Source organism: Lycorma delicatula, chromosome 4 (assembly GCF_047948215.1).
Source record: "Lycorma delicatula isolate Av1 chromosome 4, ASM4794821v1, whole genome shotgun sequence".
Classification (NCBI taxonomy): domain Eukaryota; kingdom Metazoa; phylum Arthropoda; class Insecta; order Hemiptera; family Fulgoridae; genus Lycorma; species Lycorma delicatula.
This window is the reverse complement of record NC_134458.1, coordinates 71,880,453-71,901,241: the sequence shown is the minus strand read 5'-3', so window position 1 is coordinate 71,901,241 and position 20,789 is coordinate 71,880,453. Positions and strand designations below refer to the sequence as shown.

Below are 20,789 nucleotides of genomic sequence, written 5' to 3'. Positions count from 1 at the left end.
GAGGAATATGGTTCCTAAAGAATTGATTTTAGGAAAAAAAAAAAATATATATATATATATATGTAATACTCTAAAATTGGATTATCCTACATCATACACTACGATGAAAAATTACATAGAACCTGTAAATCCCCATACGTTCAGAGACAGACTAAAAATAATAGCTTAATAATTTGTTCATACATTATAATAATATTTACATAAATATTTCATACATACAAAAGGTACATAGTCAGTTGCATTTCTAAGAACTGTAAGAGAAAACTATAACAAAGAAAGGGATGTAGGGTTTGCACAACTCTCTAGCCAGCAACGACAGGTTAATGTACCTTAAAGAATTATTTGAACAGTATTGAACAATACAGTGTTGTGCATTGTTGATTTAGCTAATCAAGTCATTAGTGAAGGTTTGCTGTGAATTTTAATGTGAACGTGATCGTTTTGCCATTGACATAATGTCATACTTATTTACAACAAAGGAATATGGTGATACAGTATTCATTTTGGGTGTGTATAACGGTAATGCTAAAGCTGCTGCAAAATATGAAATAGGTTTTCTGAATTCCAAGATTCCAGATCCCAAAACAATTAGTGCGACTTTTTGCAATCTACAGGAAACAGGTTCACTACCTAGTATTTGCACCAGGTATGAACAACCTGTTCAACGTGACACTGCTTTTGATGAAATTATTATAGATGCAGATCAGCAGTTCAGGCATCAGTACACGATTCTTTCTAAGTGGATCAGAGTTTCAGATTTGATGGTTTGAAAGACACTTAAACAAAACAAGTTTTATCCTTATCATAAAAAGCCAGTTCGACATCTACACCCAGGAATTGGTTGCTTCACTTGGAATTCTGCGACTGGTGAAATACAAATCAACAACTCTACAAGTATGTTTTCTGTACAGACCAAAATTGACAGGCAAATATCACTTGAGAGAATGTCAACAACTTGCGTAATGAGCATACATGGGCAGAAGTAAATCCTCATGAAAAGGTGGAAGGCAATTTTCAACACTGATTTAGCATCAATTTATGTGCGGCCTTCTTCACAATCAGCTGTTTGAATCGTTCATATTACCTGGCCGATTAAATGCTTAGATCTTTCTTCAAGAAAAATTGCCACAGTTGCTCGAGGATATTCCTCTAGTGTGAGATGCAAAGTATACTTCCAGCACAATAGCGCGCCTCCCCGCTTCTCTTGTGCTGTTTCCACACATAAATCATAATTTCCCTGAGAAATGGATTGGTTGTGGAGGTCCACATTCCTGGCCACCAAGATAGTCTGATCTAACACTTTTAGATTTTTGTACCTGAGGACGGATGAAATATATTGTATACAAAATAAAAATACATTCATGTGAGGAATTAATTGTCCACATTATGGATGCAGCTGAGCAGTTTAAGGACAGCCCTGAAGAATTAAAAAAAAGAACAAAAGCAGTACAGAAATGTCCCAAGAAAACATTTATTATAATCTGGTACATATATTTCACTTCGGTCTAGTGTATTGTTTCTAAATAAAATTAGAATTTTTTTTCTAACTTTTCTTTATTTTATTTCATGTTAACAAATCTATATCAGAAACAAAATATTTATCGATTAAAAGAAAACATATAATAAAATAAAAATTATTAAATTTGAAGACAGAATTAGAAAAATTAATAAGAATTCAGTCAAACAAAATGCAGTTTTCCAGCCTAACTAAAAAAAGATAAAATGTCAAAAATTATAATAATTTAACAAAATACATTAATTTTTACCTTTATCTGTGGCCCGACATCAGTACCTATCTCCTTTACAATTCCTGAACATTCAAACCCTAAAATAAACGGTGTAGTTACAGGCTCGAACAAACCATTTATTGTATAGATATCAGAAAAATTTAATCCTAAACACCAAACTTCAATTTTAACATCTTGTGGTCCTAAATCACGCAATTTCACTTCTTTAATCTAAAAAAAATTAAATTTGAGATTAGGATACATTTCAAAATAAAAAAATTTAGTAATGATGTTAGTAATCCGTTTTTATGAAATACTTTTAAACAATTTCTTATAACTTATTATCATTATGTTTTATGACCACATAGAATCACTTTAATGAGTCCATTATCCAAGTCCCTTCGATGGGACGATTTGGGCCTTGCAGTCCCCCCAGTACATTTTCATACATTTTGATCTTTGTGCTCTTTCTAATGTTGAAAATATTTGTGTGGCGAGTTTTTCCTGTGAGTGTGAAACTAATGTTTTTGTTCTTGATTTTCTTGTTTAATTTTATCTTATCTGTGGTGTCTACTTGTGTAGGACAATTTCCCTCAGATCCTCTCTTATTTCTCTGATTCATCTGCATCCTGTCTGTGTTTTTCGAATCGTGGTAGTACTGTACTAGCTGTTTCAGAAGTCTTGAATCTTTCATCCTCATATGTCTAAACAATCCTAGTCTTCTCTAATGCATGGCATCAGTGATGTGTTCTAACCCTTTTTTGTACACAACTTTGCTGGGCGCAATCCACCACTGCCAATCTTTCTGGTACTTTCTATTGATCCAGGTTCTTTCAATTTTCTGGAGTCTGTCTTTGATTGTTTGTTCAGGTGGAAGATTTCTGCTGCATAAGTGGCTTCTGGTTTTATAATTGTGTTGTAGTATCTTATTTTTCCATTTATTATTAAGCATTTTTTATTGTAAGAGTACCAGGTTAATTTTTAAAATTTAGCTAGTTTGTTTCTTCTTATTTGGATTGAGGTTTTTGCTAGTATTTCTCAAAGGTATTTAAATTGTGTTAATATTTTGATTTTATTACAGTTTATGTTATTTCTTTTAATGTTGTTTGTTTTTGGGGCATAATTTCCGTGTTTTCAAATGATATTTTGAGGCAAATTTTATTTGTAATATTTTGAAGTTCTAATATCTATGATTTAGCTTTGTCGAGGTTGTTTGCTAGCAGTGCCAAGTCATCAGCAAAACACAGACAGTTAGTTTTGACTTTTTGGCCTATTTTTACTTTTGGAATGCATTTTTTGAACCATTCCCCCATTACCATTTCTAGAGCACAGTTGAATCGTAGCAGTGAGAGACCATTGCCTTGATGCAGTCCTGTTTTGATCTCAAATGGTTCCAAGAGCTCGCCTCTGAATTTTACCTTTGACTGTTTGTGAGGGTCAGTTTTATCATGTTAATTTGGTATGCAGTTAAAGGGGTTTTTAGAATTTTTAGTAGGGATTCTCTGTGGATACAGTCATAATAATAATAATTCATAACATATATAATACTGAATAAAAATATAATACTGCAAACTTGTATACACACTCCAGACTAAATTTTAGTTTCATCTTTTAAAATATTACTGTTGAAGTTCAGACCAACTTATAGTATGCATAGAATCAAATACTTTTACTTTTTTTAAACATTTGCTTTCATACATTATATTTTGTTTATAATATATTGCTTTTATTATTATTTCTTTCTTACATAATTATAAACTACTTAAATGTTAATGTTTTTACATTGATGTTAAATAAAGAAATTATTTATTATGTATACTAAAATAGTAGAAGTGTTTTTAAAGAATGTTTTTATAAGTTTTTGAAATAAAGTTATCATATATGAGTTTACAATTTTCCAAGTGTAGAATCCATCTCCTCATTTTGTCAGTGTATTACATTCACCTATGTTAATGTTTAACTTACTATTAGCTTCATAAGATTAAATAAAATTATTTCTATTATGTTACACTAGAAGCAAAGAAAATCTTAATTTTCAGTTTTAAAAAACCTGTATCAACTCCTTTCCCCAATTTTATCACAAATTCTTCTACTAGTTCCTTTTATATATATATCCATATAAATTATATAAAATCTGTAAATTGTATATATTTTTTTCTTTTTTGGAATAATTAGCACTGAGAAGTAATAAATAAATTTTGATCATTTATTAAATTTCTTCTCGATTAGGTTATCTAATGGATGATTCTTGTGCATAGATATACTGATGGAAAATAAAAATAGTTTAATCTTAAAATAATTACCTTGCATGGTTTCCTCAGAATTAGATCAATGTTAAACAAACACAATATACCAGCACCAGTTACCCACAATATTTGTAAAAATCTATTTCATGCAACTGTATTTAAGATTTTCCATATTCTAGCTAAATACATGTTATCAAAAGTGCCTTCAATTTTTTAATGTCATATATAATTTTACACATTATATGGTCAGTCATTATATTATTACTATGTAACAAATAAAGAATACTTTAAATGTCTTCATCAGACGTAATTGACCTGTTTCCTATCAAAGGAAATAGGCAAAAATTCCTCAGTACATATATAATTTTAAAAAAACATGCATAATACAAAATTAAAATACTTCACTGAATCTAATAATAAACATCTTTAACATTTGTTTCGATATATATATATATATATATAAAACAACTGAACAACAACATTAATCACCTATGATATACCTTCTAATGCAAGTCACCTTAAGCCACCACTAAACATATAATAGAAAAAATAACATAGAAATGTTGTAAATTTTATGCAAAAATAAACATTAAAATTAATATTCTAGTATTACAATTAGACTGGTATATACCAATCAGATTTTAGGAGGAGGAAAACATAACTACAAGAATCAACCAACACACCAATAATAAAGATCCCAGAAAAGTTACTGCATCACTGTAAATCTAGATATAATTGGAACATGATATGAAGTAGTACTCTACAAATGTTTCAAACAGATCAACTGATAAATATGAGTACTACCACCATATAAGGCTGATACTTGTTGCAGGGGTTCAAATGATTCCCCTTGTACCATACTTTGTTTCCTTTTCCTGTTTGGCCTTTGGGAATTACCGTTCAGGTATTACTTCAGAGGGTGAATGAGGATGATATGTATCAGTAAATGAAGTAAATGAAGTGTAGTCTTGTACAGTCTCAGTTCGACCATTCCTGAGATGTGTGGTTAATTGAAACCCAACCACCAAAGAACACCAGTATCCACATTCATATAAAAGTAATTGCCTTTACTAGGACTTGAACGCTGGAACTCTTGACTTCCAAATCAGCTGATTTAGGAAGATGCATTCACTACTAGACCAACTCAGTGGGTCCTTGTACCATACTACTAACCTCACTACCATACTTGTGTTTACCTCACTAGTGAGCTCAATGCTGTTACACAATAGTGAGAAAGGCAAGTAGCAATTTTTAATGACAATATACTTTCACGTTATATGTATTTATTTGAATATTTATGGTTATTTTTAACAAATGTATCGTGTACTTTATTATATCTTTTTTGTAATAAAATTAGCAATTTCATAAATAATACTCTTTTTATCTTGTAATTATATTTTTCTTTAAATTAATTTTTTTGTCAACTATTGTTCTCTTTATATTATTGTTATTAATTTATTTATTTAATATATATTTATTGAAATTACAAATATACACAAATATTATTTACTTCTTTATTAATTACATGATAAATATAGTTAAGTTTAGTGGACCTGATGTAACGATTAAATGAATTAACAATACTATTCAGTATTGTACCATGGTGAATGTAGGATGTTTTTAAATATCATGCCAACACGTTTTTAATGTTTTTTGGCTATATATATTTTACAAGTAATATTTTTTATTTTCATATTCTAATGTATATTTTATTTTATAAAATATACATATAATAAGTCTGTTAATGATGGAGCTGATGCTCTGAAAGTACTATAGACAAATTACTTTTTACGAACTGTAGCTGGTGGTATATATATTATTATTATACAATAATTATTTGTTAAAAGTGATTACAATGTTCATATGACATGACGATTACAAGTGATTATAATGCTCGATAGTGATTATATATATATATATATATATTTAATATTAATTTATAATATTATTATATATAATGAATAATATTAATTTATGTATTTGAAATATACATATTTATAAATAAAATTAATATTAACTGATAAATTACTTGAAAATAAGTAATTTTATTAGAAATTCAGTAATTTTTAATTTCGTTTGAGTCCTCACAAATACGCAAACATAAATCCAAGAATTATTAGCTTGCAGGAAGCCCGATACAGTGTTAATTAGCATTTATACTTACACAGCTCTTCTGAAAGGACAGACATCATCAAACTCAATGAAGAAATAGAGCACATTAAATGGGACATTGCTCAATCTGTAAAAGTTGGGAGAATTTATTTTATGTATGAAGCAATATTCTCTTACGGGTGTAACAATAACGGGCAGATTTACCACAAGCAATGACCATACAATGCTTAGAACTGAAGCGACATACTGACAACAAAGTTATTAACCGAGTATAAGTTAGAGAAACATCATCAAGATTAAATTAAAGCTAAATGCAGATTCTTTAATCAATGAGTTGTTCCTACAATTTATGTCGGGTGCTAAAACATGCATTATAATTAAAATGGAAAAGAACTTATAAGTGCTGTGAAGAAAAATGGAACAAAAGAAGGAAGACCTACCTTTGAAGGAATAACACTTCAGGACTAAAAGCATAGTGAATGAATAATGGATTAAACTGGAGTTAAAGATAATTAAAATACCCGGAGACGCAAAGTCTAAATTTTACCTATCTTTCAGAGGTTTATAACCTCCCTACACCATGAAAACACTATGAAAATGCTTCAAAATTATTTCTAAGAATTATACTCAAACTTTTTTGGCAGTAAAAATTATATAGCAATTTACTCCATGAAATGGAAAAATAAAACCTTATAAGAACTGAAAACATAAATACCAATGACTGAACTTTTCTTATCCGTTACCCATTTGAGTGAAGATAACTTTCAATGATTAATTCAATCATTAATGATATAACATACAATTTAAGTATTTTGCTAAAATAGTGAAATTAATTGTGAACAAACCCTATTGAATATTACTGTCAAGTGAAAAGACCTGTAGAAAAAAAAATAATTACCTTAATATTATTTATCCCATAATCTGTAAGTACAACTGCTTTTACTAAAACAACTTCATGTACAGGCTCAATATCACTTTGGTTCACTTCATTTGATAAAGAATGAATCCCATCACTATTACCTGCAGAGATACTACCAGATTCATTATCCCCACTGTTACTATTTGTACGGTTAATAGGCTCTGAAATTGGATCAGTCTTATTCTCTTTTGGAAGTGCTTCATTATCTTCATCAGAGTCATTGATGTCATAGTCATCATTGTCATTCTCGCACTCATATTCATCATCAACTTCTTTGTCATCCTGATGGGTTCCATGATCTTTATTTGAAGTTTCACTATCTTCATAAAGAAGATTATGCACTAAATGGCTTTTTTCATCACTTTTAGGATTTTTCTTCTTTGAGCTCTGTTTCTGTTTGATATCATCAAGACTGAGTTCAGACATTGACTGAATTTTTTTAACATTGCTAAGCTTCTTATCCATTTTTACCTAAACATAGAACAAAATAAGAAAATGAGCATATAAACACACAGGAAAATCTTTAGAACGAGAACGTAACATTAATTAATGAACTAAACGTAATATAAACAAAATAGTCATTAAATTTAAATTCTTTTTCAACTCTTTTCCTTTGGTATTGCACTGAAAATATTTAAATAAAAAATTACATATTTTCTGTTAACAGGTAGCATTTCTAAATTTGTTATGTAAAGAGTGTAAATGTGCATCTTTGAGCAAGCGATTACCGGCATGAGATATCTCAAAACAATTTTTATTCCTCTTTTGTACATTAATTTTTCCTCAGACTCTTTAGTTCAATTTTTTAAAATAAAACTGAATGTAATGCTATGAACAGTAAACAAACTATCCACTTTTAAGGATAAAGATTTTGTAATATAAATAAAAAGGAATGAAAAGAAGTGAATACAGGCGCAATTATAAATTTTACTAGTACTTGAAATCTGGAAAAGTAATGTGTTGCTCGTAGATTAATTTATGTGGTTGTTATAAAAATTTGTAGAACTGCGATTGACCAATGAAGAAAGAAACTGTTAATTATATACACCGTTGCCAATAACTTAAAGAATGTTTTGTCGTACATTGCAAACTGTCCAAAATAGACGGTGTTAGATTAATTATCCAGCTGAGCACATCATTAGCCCTGTATTGTAACTGAATTCATAAGCCATGTACTTCAAACATAAACCTAATGTGGATTGCTTTTTTGGCAACGTAATTTCTCCAGATCATTTAATAAATTACTTTGAAGCATTTATTTTAAAATACTGAAGATAAATTATATTTAGAGTACAGGGTAAAATGGTTAACTGCAATTTGATGCTTTTACAATATTTGGAATCTCTCTGATGTAGTACACTGAAAAATGACGGCTATAAAGTAAAATAAAATGACAATGGCCAAAGGGCGTGTTTAATTTATTGCTTTCCATGGATCACCAAAATTAATATCGAGCACTGTTCATTGCATGATGTTGGCATTAATTTTTGGTTAATAGCAACAGCAGATTATGCCACTAAAGAAAAAAAAATCAATTCATTATTTTATATCATAATTCTAATAAATAGATTGTTTTTGTAAGGTATAATATAATGGGTTCCTAATTCAGCGGGAACTGAAATGTCAAAAATAATTTTTTTTAATTATCTACACTGACTTTCCTAGGGAAATTCAAAGAATTATTTATGCAATTGTTTCCCATTGCCTTCTATATTCTCATGCGGCTGACAGAACTTGATTCATCTACCTTCAGGGATGGTTTCTCACTCTCATGCATGGAGAAGATACCCTCTCCATGCATGTTTTTCCAACCAAAAAAGGTTGTCGGCATTTATCTAAGGGGATGGCTTACATGGGGAATTACTTAGGTCATACAAGTTTCAATTTTTACTTTTGAGTTTCTTAAGTTTTCTGATTAGGATACATTGAAACAGTTGAAAGGTGATTTTTAACAGGATTTGTAATTAGGGAGCATTCAATAAACAAAACTGTTTATATACTTAGTCTATATACTTATTCTAACTAGTCCTATTGTGAGTTCAAAGCGTGTAGAATTACTAGCCTACGAGTTATTCGTTAAAACTGTTGTTAAAAACTACTGATAATTTTATATATTTTTTAAAGATATTTTGAAAAAGAACGCCTGATAGCTCACAACAAAATCGCCACGATCGTACCGATTTGCTGTGATTAATCATCACAAATATACAGAGAATATATGGTTTTATTACACCCATTCACTGTTGCAGTGATTCTATTTAACTGAATTATATCATATTACGTCAAAGATGGACTAGAAGAGCCAATACATATTTCATATTTAGTTCGCCTGTCTGTTGTTTTACCAAGGTTTTTTATTTACTTATTAAAAAAATAAATCTTATTTTCTATGGGGAAAAGATTATTGTTTTTCATTACTATTCCATCCCACTGACATTACATCATGTAGTCTGTTGTTCCTAGTGATGAACAGATATTTAAATTTTTATAAAACTGATAACAGAGTTTATTTTTATAAACTGATTTTCGTAGAATGAATGCCCGGAGTTGGAAAAATATCGTTAAAAAGTTTTTAATAATTCATCTAATAACTTCGACAGCTCTCGGCTTTTACTAACTTTTTCTATCGGTTTCATACAATACGCACAATTAATCGACAGGAAGTAGAAACAGATAGGAAAGCTTCACGTTTCTTCTTAACAAAAATACCAATGACATTTGCAATGTTTACGCAGTATTAAAATATGCTTTCGTTAGAAATACAACTCTAAGTACTTACATAAATGCTGTAAATGAAACAACCACGGAAAAGTATAATAATAACTCACAAAAATATCGCAGAATACATGTAACCAAGCCGGTTTGCAGAACACAAATGACCGGCTTCGCACTAATGCAAGTTGAACCGCAATAAATTCCCGCAGTACATTAGAATTTCCCTCTGCGTTCAATACACATCGGTATATTAAATTGATGATACAAGCGTAAGGTACATCGCTGATTTAAATTAAAATTAACATAAAAAGATAGGTCACGTCACATGTAATCAGGTGCAAATATTTATTACTAAACCGGAAAGATAATGTTCAGCGGATGAACTTCCTAGAGATCTCAACAGCAGAGTAGTCGGTTTTAAGTTCGGTTACTTGACCTGACACCACACAGCCTGCTACTAAGTAGCCTCTCTTAAACTCTGAGATTATAATGCAATTTAAAATAGCTTAATTACCTGCTTATGCTTAGACTATTTTCTTATTTTATTCCTTATATTTTAATTTATATTATACATAATTTTAACAGCGTTATTACATTCCAATACTCTGTGAAGGTATTATAACATCTTATTTTGTTCACATAAGAATTGGACTTACCCAAATTTATATAAAATTTCTTCTGTATTTATAGACATGCATAACTACGCGCAGTTCTCTCTTTTTTTCTCTCTCCATTGCAATCATCTGTTTAAAAGCAGTGAGTTGCAGTTTGATTTTGTAATGTGTAACCCATCTTTTTGTTGATATTTAGTTATTACTTTGTAAAGTTTTTTGGCCACATAGGTTTTTCATAACTCATTTCGTGATTTTAAAAATGCTGTTTTAAGTAAATAATTTCGTACTGTCTGGATTTTGCATTTTATTAGCATTTTTTACAAGTTTGTCATAGATAATATCTGAAATGGAACGCATTAACGGTAGTGTAGAAAAGTTTTACAAAAATTAATTTTTCCTTCACGTTCCATACAGGTTTTCAAATTTCTTGAAGAAAAATATAAAGAAAACAGTTTCCAGCTATAGCAATTTTACTATTGAAAATATTTTAAAACAAAGTGATGCTGAGGCTGTAGGTTAGGTCTTTGTTTTCAAAATAAGAAAGTTATACTGGTACTCAACTCAGGGTAATGGCTTTAATAATAAACCTTTAATAATAATAAAAAACAGATGTTTCAAAATATTTCTGTTAAAGTTAACAAAGTTACTTCAAATGATAGTAACTTTATATCAATAAGTGATTCTTTTCCAAATGAAAATTGTGCTACATGGATCATTAGCTGTGTCAAAAATCAACCTATTAATGAAAGAGACTAATGTTCTGTGCGATGATATGATTAATGTTGCACAAATTCAAAATATGATACCAATTAGTTTTTGTGTCACAATGAGAAAAATAATAGTTTAGAAGTCCTTGGCAGATTCAAATTAATCCATGTGTAAATTTTGATGAAATTGCAGTAACACTACTGAATGTTCAGTCATAAAGAATGTTCAGTGGCATTTAATAGCAAGCCCAACATTTCTGATACTCATCTGCTTTGTCAAAATGTTAACTCTCTGGCAAAATTGACAAAAAAAGATGAAGCTCATAACAGCAAACCTAAACTTTTTAGTGCAGAAAGTAAGGAAAAAATTAATAAAGAGAAAAGACAGGGTAAACATGCAGCGAGAACTCCTTGTCTTAATACTTGTAGGAAGAAATGTTTGGAAAAAATCCCAGAGAATAGAAGAAAACATATTAATATACTGTAAAACATGTTGAAAAGTTTAACTTGTGTATCTCACACTATAGATGGGAGCATGCTCTCACTCAATTGACGGTATTGCCTTCAGAAATGATAGTAACTGACATGTGGAAAAGCTTTGTACAAAATCATCCTGATGTTACTTGTTCATAAGACAAATATCTACATGTTGTTCATATATTAAATATTTCTTCCACAAAGTTGAGCCACAAAGAATGTGAATGTTGTAAAACAATTGAACAATCTGATCCACAACATTATAAGCACATGAAACTTAACCAAAATATAGATATTAGATTTTTATTGGCCCGCTACAAACATTTTACGACTATTTACCACGTTCCAATCAAAAAACACATCTACTAGAAGTGAATACAAATGTGATATTATTAATCAATCTGTGTATGATTCAGCATATATATCAGCTGACTTGTAGAAAGTAGTAATGTTGCCTAGAATTGAAACTGTTAAAAGTTGTATGTTCACAAACAGAATAATTGCATTCAATGAGAGCTTTGTTTCATTAGGAGAGTGGAAACGATATAACAAAGGAACCCTTAGCTATAATATGGCACAAGACAGTAGCAGACCAAAAAAAAGAAAATATCATAAGTCATGCTTTCCTCTTACATCACCATGATGCTAAAAACATATTAATATATGGCTTGATAACTGTGCAGTGCAGAATAAGAACTGGTCTTTCTTAACATTTATGGTTTATATTACACATTCTAATGAAACTGCAACATATTCATTGTCACTTGGTAACTTCCTTACTGCGGGCCATACCTTCATGCCTGCAGACTCATTCCATCATAAAGTTGATTAGTCAATGAAAAATTTGAAATACGTTATAACTTTCAAGATTTTATTACATGTATTGAGAATTAAATAAAAGTAAAGCGTACTATTAAAGTTAAGGATGCATCACATTTTACTGAATGGAGTGATCTCATCTATGTATAAAGTAAACAAATATAATCCCAGGCCATATCTACCTAAAATGGTTCAAATGCCATTTGAAGGGCATTTTACATAAAAGTAGAAAGAAAGTTTTAATTGTGAGACAAAAGAGTTTGATTTTTTACGGGCAAATATAGAAAAACATAAAATTTCCACTCTTCAAACACAAAACCATGACCGAGGTGTTCGACAAGATAAGAAAGATGACATTATATCCAAATTGGTTCCACTTATGCCCCTGCACAAAAAATATTTTTTGATAAATTTTCCATCTTGCCAGTGTACCTGATTTAACTGATAATTATGAGTGAAAGAATACTTAAACCCAGCATAATTATTTTAAAGACTAATCTTGATTCAGAGTTATTTCATTGTGTTTACATTCAATTTCTAAAGTTTTTCAAATGGATATGGTTAATGAACACTTAACTAACACTTTAATACTGTTTTTAAAATTTTTTTTAATGGAAATGGCTAATTAACGTTATGTTAGTTGCCGGCCTCTGTGGCACTAGTGGTAATGTCTCGGCCTTTCATCCAGAGGTCCCGGTCAGGCATGGCATATTCACACGCTACAAAAATTGTCATTCCTTATCCTCTGAAGCAATATCTAATGGTGATCCTGGAGGTTTAAAAAAAAAATTGTTCTCAGTTTTGTAAGTAGCCTAAAAAAGCAAGATAATGAGTTAAGTAGCAGATATTTGTGTTAAATTATTTGTGCTTAGTTTGGAAACAATAATGAAAATTCAGTTAAAAATTTTTGTATTAGAAAAGTTATCGGTTTATGTTTTTCCTTCTTTTTCTTAATTCTAAGAAATTAAGATTTTTGGATTTTTTTTTAAATGATAGAAGTTTATATTTTATGTTGAGTATTTTAATTAATTAAAGAATATTTTGGTTTACTTTTTAAATGTTGTGTTATTTCTTGGAGATACTGTTATTTTACTTGTGGTTGAATGAGAATAACCTATGTTATTCCAGCAGTAATAATAAGAAAGAAAGCAGTAACTAAACAAATTGTATTTTTTACATTTTTTGAAAATAACTAGGAATAAAATTGACTTAAAATTAATAAATAACAATGTTAATAAATTAATACTGTCAATTAATAAATAACATGCTAATAAATAACATGAAATCATTCATGTATGTTTAACTGTAATTTGATGGAACAGTGTTTTGGTTTTTGAAACATGATTTTCAATGATTTTAAATGTACATATCTCAAATACAGCTGACTGGAGTTACTGCTTTTTTTCTTATGAGGGCAGTAAATATATATATATATATATATATATATATATATATATATATATATATATATATATATATATATATATATATATATAAAAGTTAACTTTATTAAAAATAATAGAGAGTTTACTGCACACCATTGTTTAAAATAATCCAATGCTTTATGTAAAACAAGACATGACAAGCCTAATATTTTTACCTCTAAAAAAACTGGTATTTTTTAATACTTTTTGCTAATATTAGAGTTTAAAGATCCAAGTAATATGCCAATTGCATGTATAGAATGATTTATTTTGTTTGATACATGAACCATCATCCCATTAGTGAATAAAGACAATAATGATCATCTTTATATATCCAAAATTACATTATACAGAATTTTATACAAAAATTGTTTTTGCTCAGTACCATTTTTTACATTAAAATTACATCATCATCATCTGGTGTTCTGGTGCAGATCCCTTTAACCACCATTGTCTCCATCCTTTTCTGTCTCAAGCCTTTTTCTTCTCCCCTCATAGTTTCTGATCTTCACCTCATCTATTAACTTCATTTTTATTTTTCTTCACTTCTTTTCTCATTCTACTGACCCTTCCAGTGCAATTTTAAAGATTCCACTTCCTCCAACCACGTCCTAATCAATTTCCTTTTTTTTGTATTTCCCGCACAAGCATGCTTTCTTTTTTTAAACCTGTTCCTCATTTCTTCATTCCTTACTATATTCGTCCATCTTACTTTCTACATCCACATCTCAAAAGCCTCGATCAGGAAGTGGGAGAGACTGCTCGAATTCTTAGCATGTGGCACCCTGTGCATAGCAGACACTTCATGTTATTTGAATGGTATGAGCAACAGATTCCAAGATGTTGTATAAGTCCTTCCCCTTAGTCTCTGGAAAGCCGAATATTTTGATGTTATTTATTCTCACTTGTTGCTGTAAGTAATGTAATTCATGTTGCAATTGTGAAATTTCTTGGGTTAATTTTGTATCCTTTTCTTCCGATTGATAAATTTTTTAACAATTTTATTATTATTAATTTTAATAGATAATTTTTTACTTGCACTTTTGTTTCTTCAGAAGTTTTGTTCAGTATTTCAATTTGGGCAGAGAGATCTTTGAGTTTTCTGTTGAATAAAGAAGTAAGTTGATCATGCAAATTTGAAAGTGAAATCAAAATTTTATTAAAACCTGAATTCTGATTATTGAATTGACCTTCACATACAATAACACACCCTTCACACTTCCACTCTCTTCTACTTTTGGCATTCTTCTTTTTCAATCTTTCTATAGTTTCAATAAAATTTATGCATCTTATTTTTTGAACTTCTGTATTTATTCCTTCTTCTCTTTCTTCTAACATACTAAGTATCACATATTCAGTTTAAGATTATCGTACTATAAAATTGTTTTATATATCGTTAAAATAAATTAAAAAATAAGTAAATTAAATTGTATCGGTGCATAGTGCTTTCCAGAAGGTCGCAATGGTATGTGTTACACGTATCATTGATAACGTTATACAAAATCTTAGCGACTCCAAAGAATTATCTTCCGTAAAGAGTTTAGGAAAAGCAAACATTTTTTTTTCTACCCATAGTGACAATAATGACTGTCTATTTGTAGTGATTTTTGTATGATATTACAAAACTAAAGTTTGGCCGATTAATTTTAACAATTTTGAGACAACAAAATTGTTTAAACCTTTATAGAATATAACTTACTACAAATAAGGAGGCCGATTCTCGTGGAAGAATAAAATCCACGTTATTTATTAAAACTATCAATAAAAAAATAAAGAAAAAAGTTATAAAATTTAAAATTTTCCAAATTTGCATCTACCGAATTCTATAAGTCGAACAATACGAATGATCAGATATACGACTTCATCGCATTACACAAATCTATAACTTCTGGTCTTGACTATTTAACAGTTCTAACGAAAAATTCTATTTGCTACACAAAGGCAAACTCCGTCTGTTTTTAGAGCGTTATGTAATCGGCTAACCCTTCTATTTTGTATTTATCGTTTTTCCCTTTAGTCTATATTAATGGATCTCATTCTTGAACGACATGCACAATTTATCTTTCCTTGTTACACTAAATTTAAAAAAATTATTGCCTAAGTATAATGTCAAAAACACTGCTCACGAGAAAGGAAAAAGAGCTCTCAATATATCTTGGTACTCTACCCAACCGGCCGTTTAACCGATCCGTTACGGTATACGGTTAGTTGTGTAATAATTCGATTTTAAGTGCAGAATATTCCACACTGACGATCGTTACCGCGGTCTATGAATTTCGTTCATCATACCGAACAAACTAGCCGAAAGCGTCAAAGAATTTTGATTCTGTTAAATCGTCGATACAAATCGTCTAGGAGTTAGCGTTCTCGACAAATACTGAAAGGTAGAAAAAATAGCTAGCCGAGACAGTAGCATACAAAGCATTGATGTCTGGTTCTCTTGAGGTCATACGCTCCCAAACCAAGAATAAAACCTACAATTCAAAAAAAGAATAACAAACCACAAACAAACTTGGTAATTTAAAATGATCGCAAACCAATTATATCCAGTCAAATACTTCAAAGATACCTGATCGGTCGCATACCTGTCTAGTTTGACCGGAAATGTGTGGTTTTTTTTTTACCATTTGAAATAGCATAGGATTTTAGATTAAACATCTATTTTTATTTTACTTTAACTCTTTTATATATAATTAAAATATTTTTTTTGTATACTTTCTACTATATAGTTTTCAACTTAAAGAATGAAATTAAATAAATGGGTGAAAATATTTTGACTTTTATTTTTATAAATAATAATATTCAACTTGGAAAAATGTTTAATGCGATTAATATATATATATATATATATACAATAAAGCGACAAAGTAGTAACAAAATAAATGCAAATTACGCCGCCATCAAGTGTTAACTATAATTTACTAGTCTGATAAATCTGGAGACGACAACCGAAGTAATACAGAATGTATCGACTACGGATTTTACATCCTGGGTAATTTAATTGTAAATACGCGCAACGTATCATGAATGTTGATTCTCAGAATTAAAAAATTAATATACAGTATTATCAATTATCTTTCCGGTGGTCTAAAATAAGAAGCAAACAACTTTTCTTATTGCTGACAAAACAATCCTTTTTCTCAAAACTTTTAATCGATGAATATTGTTAGTTTTAATTTTCCAAGCATTTTGCACCGTTGGTATTAATACAAGCTGTATAAGTTAATGTTTCCACTAACTAACAATTTTCAATGTATGTGTCCTAGCGTTTTCGGAGTCACTTCTCCATCATCAGGGACTTTATTGAAGTTGTTAATTTAATATTCAAGAGTATAAATTCTCTATGTATAATTATAATAAAATTTAAGTTAAAATTGTTATGTTCATAATAGTCGATCGTCAAATAATAATATAATTTATACGTCGTCAATAAGAATGCAATAAGGAATTGCATAAAATTGTATAATAGTCGTAAACATCTGGCGGACATTCTTATTGACGTATAAATTATTTTATTATTTGACGATCACTATTATAGACATAACAATTTTAACTTAAATTTAATTATAATTATACATAGAGAATTTATACACATGAATATTAAATTAACAACTTCAATAAAGTCCCTGATGATGGAGAAGTGACTCCGAAAGGGCTAGGATACATACACTGAAAACTGTTGGTAAGTGGAAACATTAATTATATAAATAATATTATTAGTGTAAGAGTAAATTTAATTATAAGACCATTCAGTAAATATGTTGGCGAAATACTTTTATAAAGAAAAATAAAGTAAAAAACTCATGTTTCAACCGGTAGCGATGGGACATCCCGATATCATCAGACTTTTACAATCTATCCCTCCCGTACTCTTAAATACATTACACTCATTAAGTTTTTATATGTAGGATTCTGTTTAATAATAACTTATCTAAAATTTAAGAGCTTAACACAAATATACCGACAAACAAGAATATCGTTTAATAAGTATTGATAAGTTGATTTACGTTCTTCACCGGTTTAAGTAATGAATTTAATTGTAAATTCATTTTTACATTCTTCTAAATTAAAATTTTTTAATCTGTTTTCCTTTTTTTTAGGTAAAAATAAAGTCATTTACTATTAAGGTAATAAACTCGTTTTTACTTTTGAAAAAATTAATTTTAGTACCGAAAAAGATTTTTAGAATTAAATAAGGATTTTGTGCATTTTGTCATTAGATTCGTTAAAGTTAAAAAAATAAATTACAAAATCGTTATTTTTCAACTCCAACTTTACAAGGATTACGATAAAATATTTTAGTTATGGAGGAAGTTTACTAAACAAATGTTATATTAACTATAAGTCAAATGAAATGAGATAAAGGTTCAAATTTGCGTAAATTAAACGGTCATAAATCGGCTACCGACAATAATATTTTTGGTGGAGATGTTTACAGAGCCCCAAAATAAAATTGCATAGTATTTATGCGTGTACTACACTTGTTAACCATAAAAAAATCTTTTTTTAAAGATCACCTTAATTTTTTGTAAGAATCACTAAATATAATGAAATATTTAAAAATCGTTTGCTTTGGGATTAAAACTTAATTTTTCCACTCCTTACTCTACCAACACATTTTTTTAAGTGCCTAAAAAAAGTTTTAGTTTTTTCATTAAAACATAAAAAAAATTAAAACACTTATTCATAAATGCATATATATATATATATATATATATATTACTTAAAAATAATACCTTTAATTTCTTGAGTTAACCACTGAACTATACAAACTTATAAATTTTTTGGGTTTGTTAATTTGTATAGTTAACCCAAGAAATTAATAAAGGTATTGTTTTAAAGTAAAATATGTCTTTTTATTATATTTAATTCTATACAGTCAAGAGGGAAATAAACTTAAATAAATTACATTTAAGTTAATATTCATATATATATTACTATAATCCCGTTAGGGGTTTTCTGACCCCATCGGGCGCGTCCCCAGCTGGCGGATTGGGCAATGGTCTACAGATATGTAGAGTAGGTGGGAAATAAAATATCACCTGCGGACCAATACAAAACGAAATCCAGACGGACCTAAACCCCCACATTGGGCGGCTTTTTGGCCAGCATCTGCTCGCTATGTGAGAGAGGGCTGCAGTCTTTGCTCCAGGAACCGATAATCGCTGTTTCTAACAACGAAGTGGAGACATTGGACAAACCCGTTAATTACAATCTGGCAGTAAAGACAATATTATCCCAGGTGGTAACCGATCCACCCGTTGACAGGCGGCAACCAGGGACTCGGATTCTCAAGGACCGGGCGATCACGAACACAGAGAAAGTCGGAGTTCTCTGGGAAACTCCCATCCAAAACTCCCACACACATTGGCACTTCAACATCGAAACTTAATTAAACACAGAAAATTACACAATTTAGTGTCAAGTTAGATCGGCAATAAATCCTGATACTAGTCCTACAAGAAACCCGATTCACCTATGAAGACACGACAGATTATGGAAACTACCGCATCTTTAAAAGTAAAACAGAAAAACGTGTCGCCAACGGCGCTCCACGTTTGTGTTTGGACTTTATTATGTACAAAAATATAGTCTACTCGATTAAAGAAGTCTCCCCCATAAACAAGCGTCTTATGATCATGCGCATACAGTGCGGCAATAAGAAGTATACCCTGATTTACGTTCACGTCCCCACCAACATATATAAAAAAGTCCCCAAAAAACCGAGAAATTCTGAGCCAAAATCGAGAAGGTCACGGGAATAAACCCCAAAGAGGACAGAAAAAGTTTATAGGGCAACTTCAACGCACAAGCCGGTAAAGAAAGTGAATACCAGAAAACTATAAGCAGATATCCCGCCTATAAATTTACTAACAAAAACTGTACGAGACTTATCGAACTATGCCAACAAAACATAAAAATCTTGTCAATCTCTCTGAGAAAAAAAAACCACGAAAACAAAAGACTTGGAGATCCCTTATACAACAAACAGGCGAACACCAAATCGACCATGTAGCCATCTCCTATAACCAACAGAAAGAAGTTCACGATGACATTCAAGTCCGCAGAGGGGCGAACGTCGAGTCGGACCATTATTTAATACATATTAAAGTGAAATTTGCCCCCAAGATAACACATAAAAAAAACACATCTGCAGAAATTTGACACAAATAAGATCAGAGAAAGTAATCTGGGTGAAGAATGGGAAAAGTACTGGCGAACACCTGGGAAAGATTTCGCATCAAAATTACACAAAAACCAAAGAAGTAATCCCCGTGAAAAAAAAAAAACACGAAACACCTCTGGTGGGATTCGGAATGCGAAAAAGCATATGTTGAAAGACCGCAAAAAAGCTTTCTTAAATTACAATAATAAAAAATCATCAAAAAATTAACAGCACTTCCACGAAATTAGAAAATAAGTGACAAAAATTATCAGACAGATCAAAATAAAATACCTAAAGGAACAATTGGGCTCCATCGAAGATTCCGCAATTACAACACGCATGCGAGATTTCTACAGGACGTTCGCAAGAAAAATCTGCGGGTACACCTCTCAAACTTTGCGTTTCAGAAAATCAGACGGAAAACTCGTACCTAATATTCAAGAAAACTAAGGAATTCGCAAGGTATTTTTCCGAACTCCTTAACTGCCCAGAACCCCTATCAAGATTTCCTAAAGAAACCCTTACCAACACCCACCATGAATTTCCTCTACCCACACAAGAGGAAATTCAGGCATATCCTCCGACTCAAAAACAATAATCATCCGGAAAAGATGACATCATCGCTAAACTACAAAAATCTCGGACAAACTCCCTCAAAGGACTCGCTCAAATCATCACAGAAATTGGGCAGACAGAAAAAGTACCCGAAAACAGGAAATGAGCTCTCATCCACCCGCTACACAAAACGTGAAACATAACAGTCGTGAACAACTATCGAGGTATTCCCTTCTTCAAGTTACGAACAAACTCATCCTGTCTTCTCCAAAGAAATAAGAAAATCTCGAACACAAAATTGGCGAATA

General features: G+C 30.3%; 2 protein-coding genes across 4 annotated transcripts in view; one reads left to right on the top strand and one right to left on the bottom strand.

The window, feature by feature from the left end:
• Window positions 1-9,920, bottom strand: part of LOC142323543 (synaptic vesicle membrane protein VAT-1 homolog) — a 42,019-nt gene extending 32,099 nt beyond the window's left edge. The window contains exons 1-3 of the mRNA XM_075363317.1: window positions 9,833-9,920; window positions 6,984-7,475; window positions 1,767-1,958 (exon numbers count right to left, since the gene is read on the bottom strand). Coding sequence (XP_075219432.1) covers window positions 1,767-1,958; window positions 6,984-7,469 — 678 coding nt within the window. The 5' untranslated portion in view covers window positions 7,470-7,475; window positions 9,833-9,920. The remainder of the gene's footprint in view (window positions 1-1,766; window positions 1,959-6,983; window positions 7,476-9,832) is intronic.
• LOC142323544 (uncharacterized) overlaps window positions 1-20,789 on the top strand; it is a 134,736-nt gene that overhangs the window by 90,107 nt on the left and 23,840 nt on the right. The window lies entirely within an intron of this gene.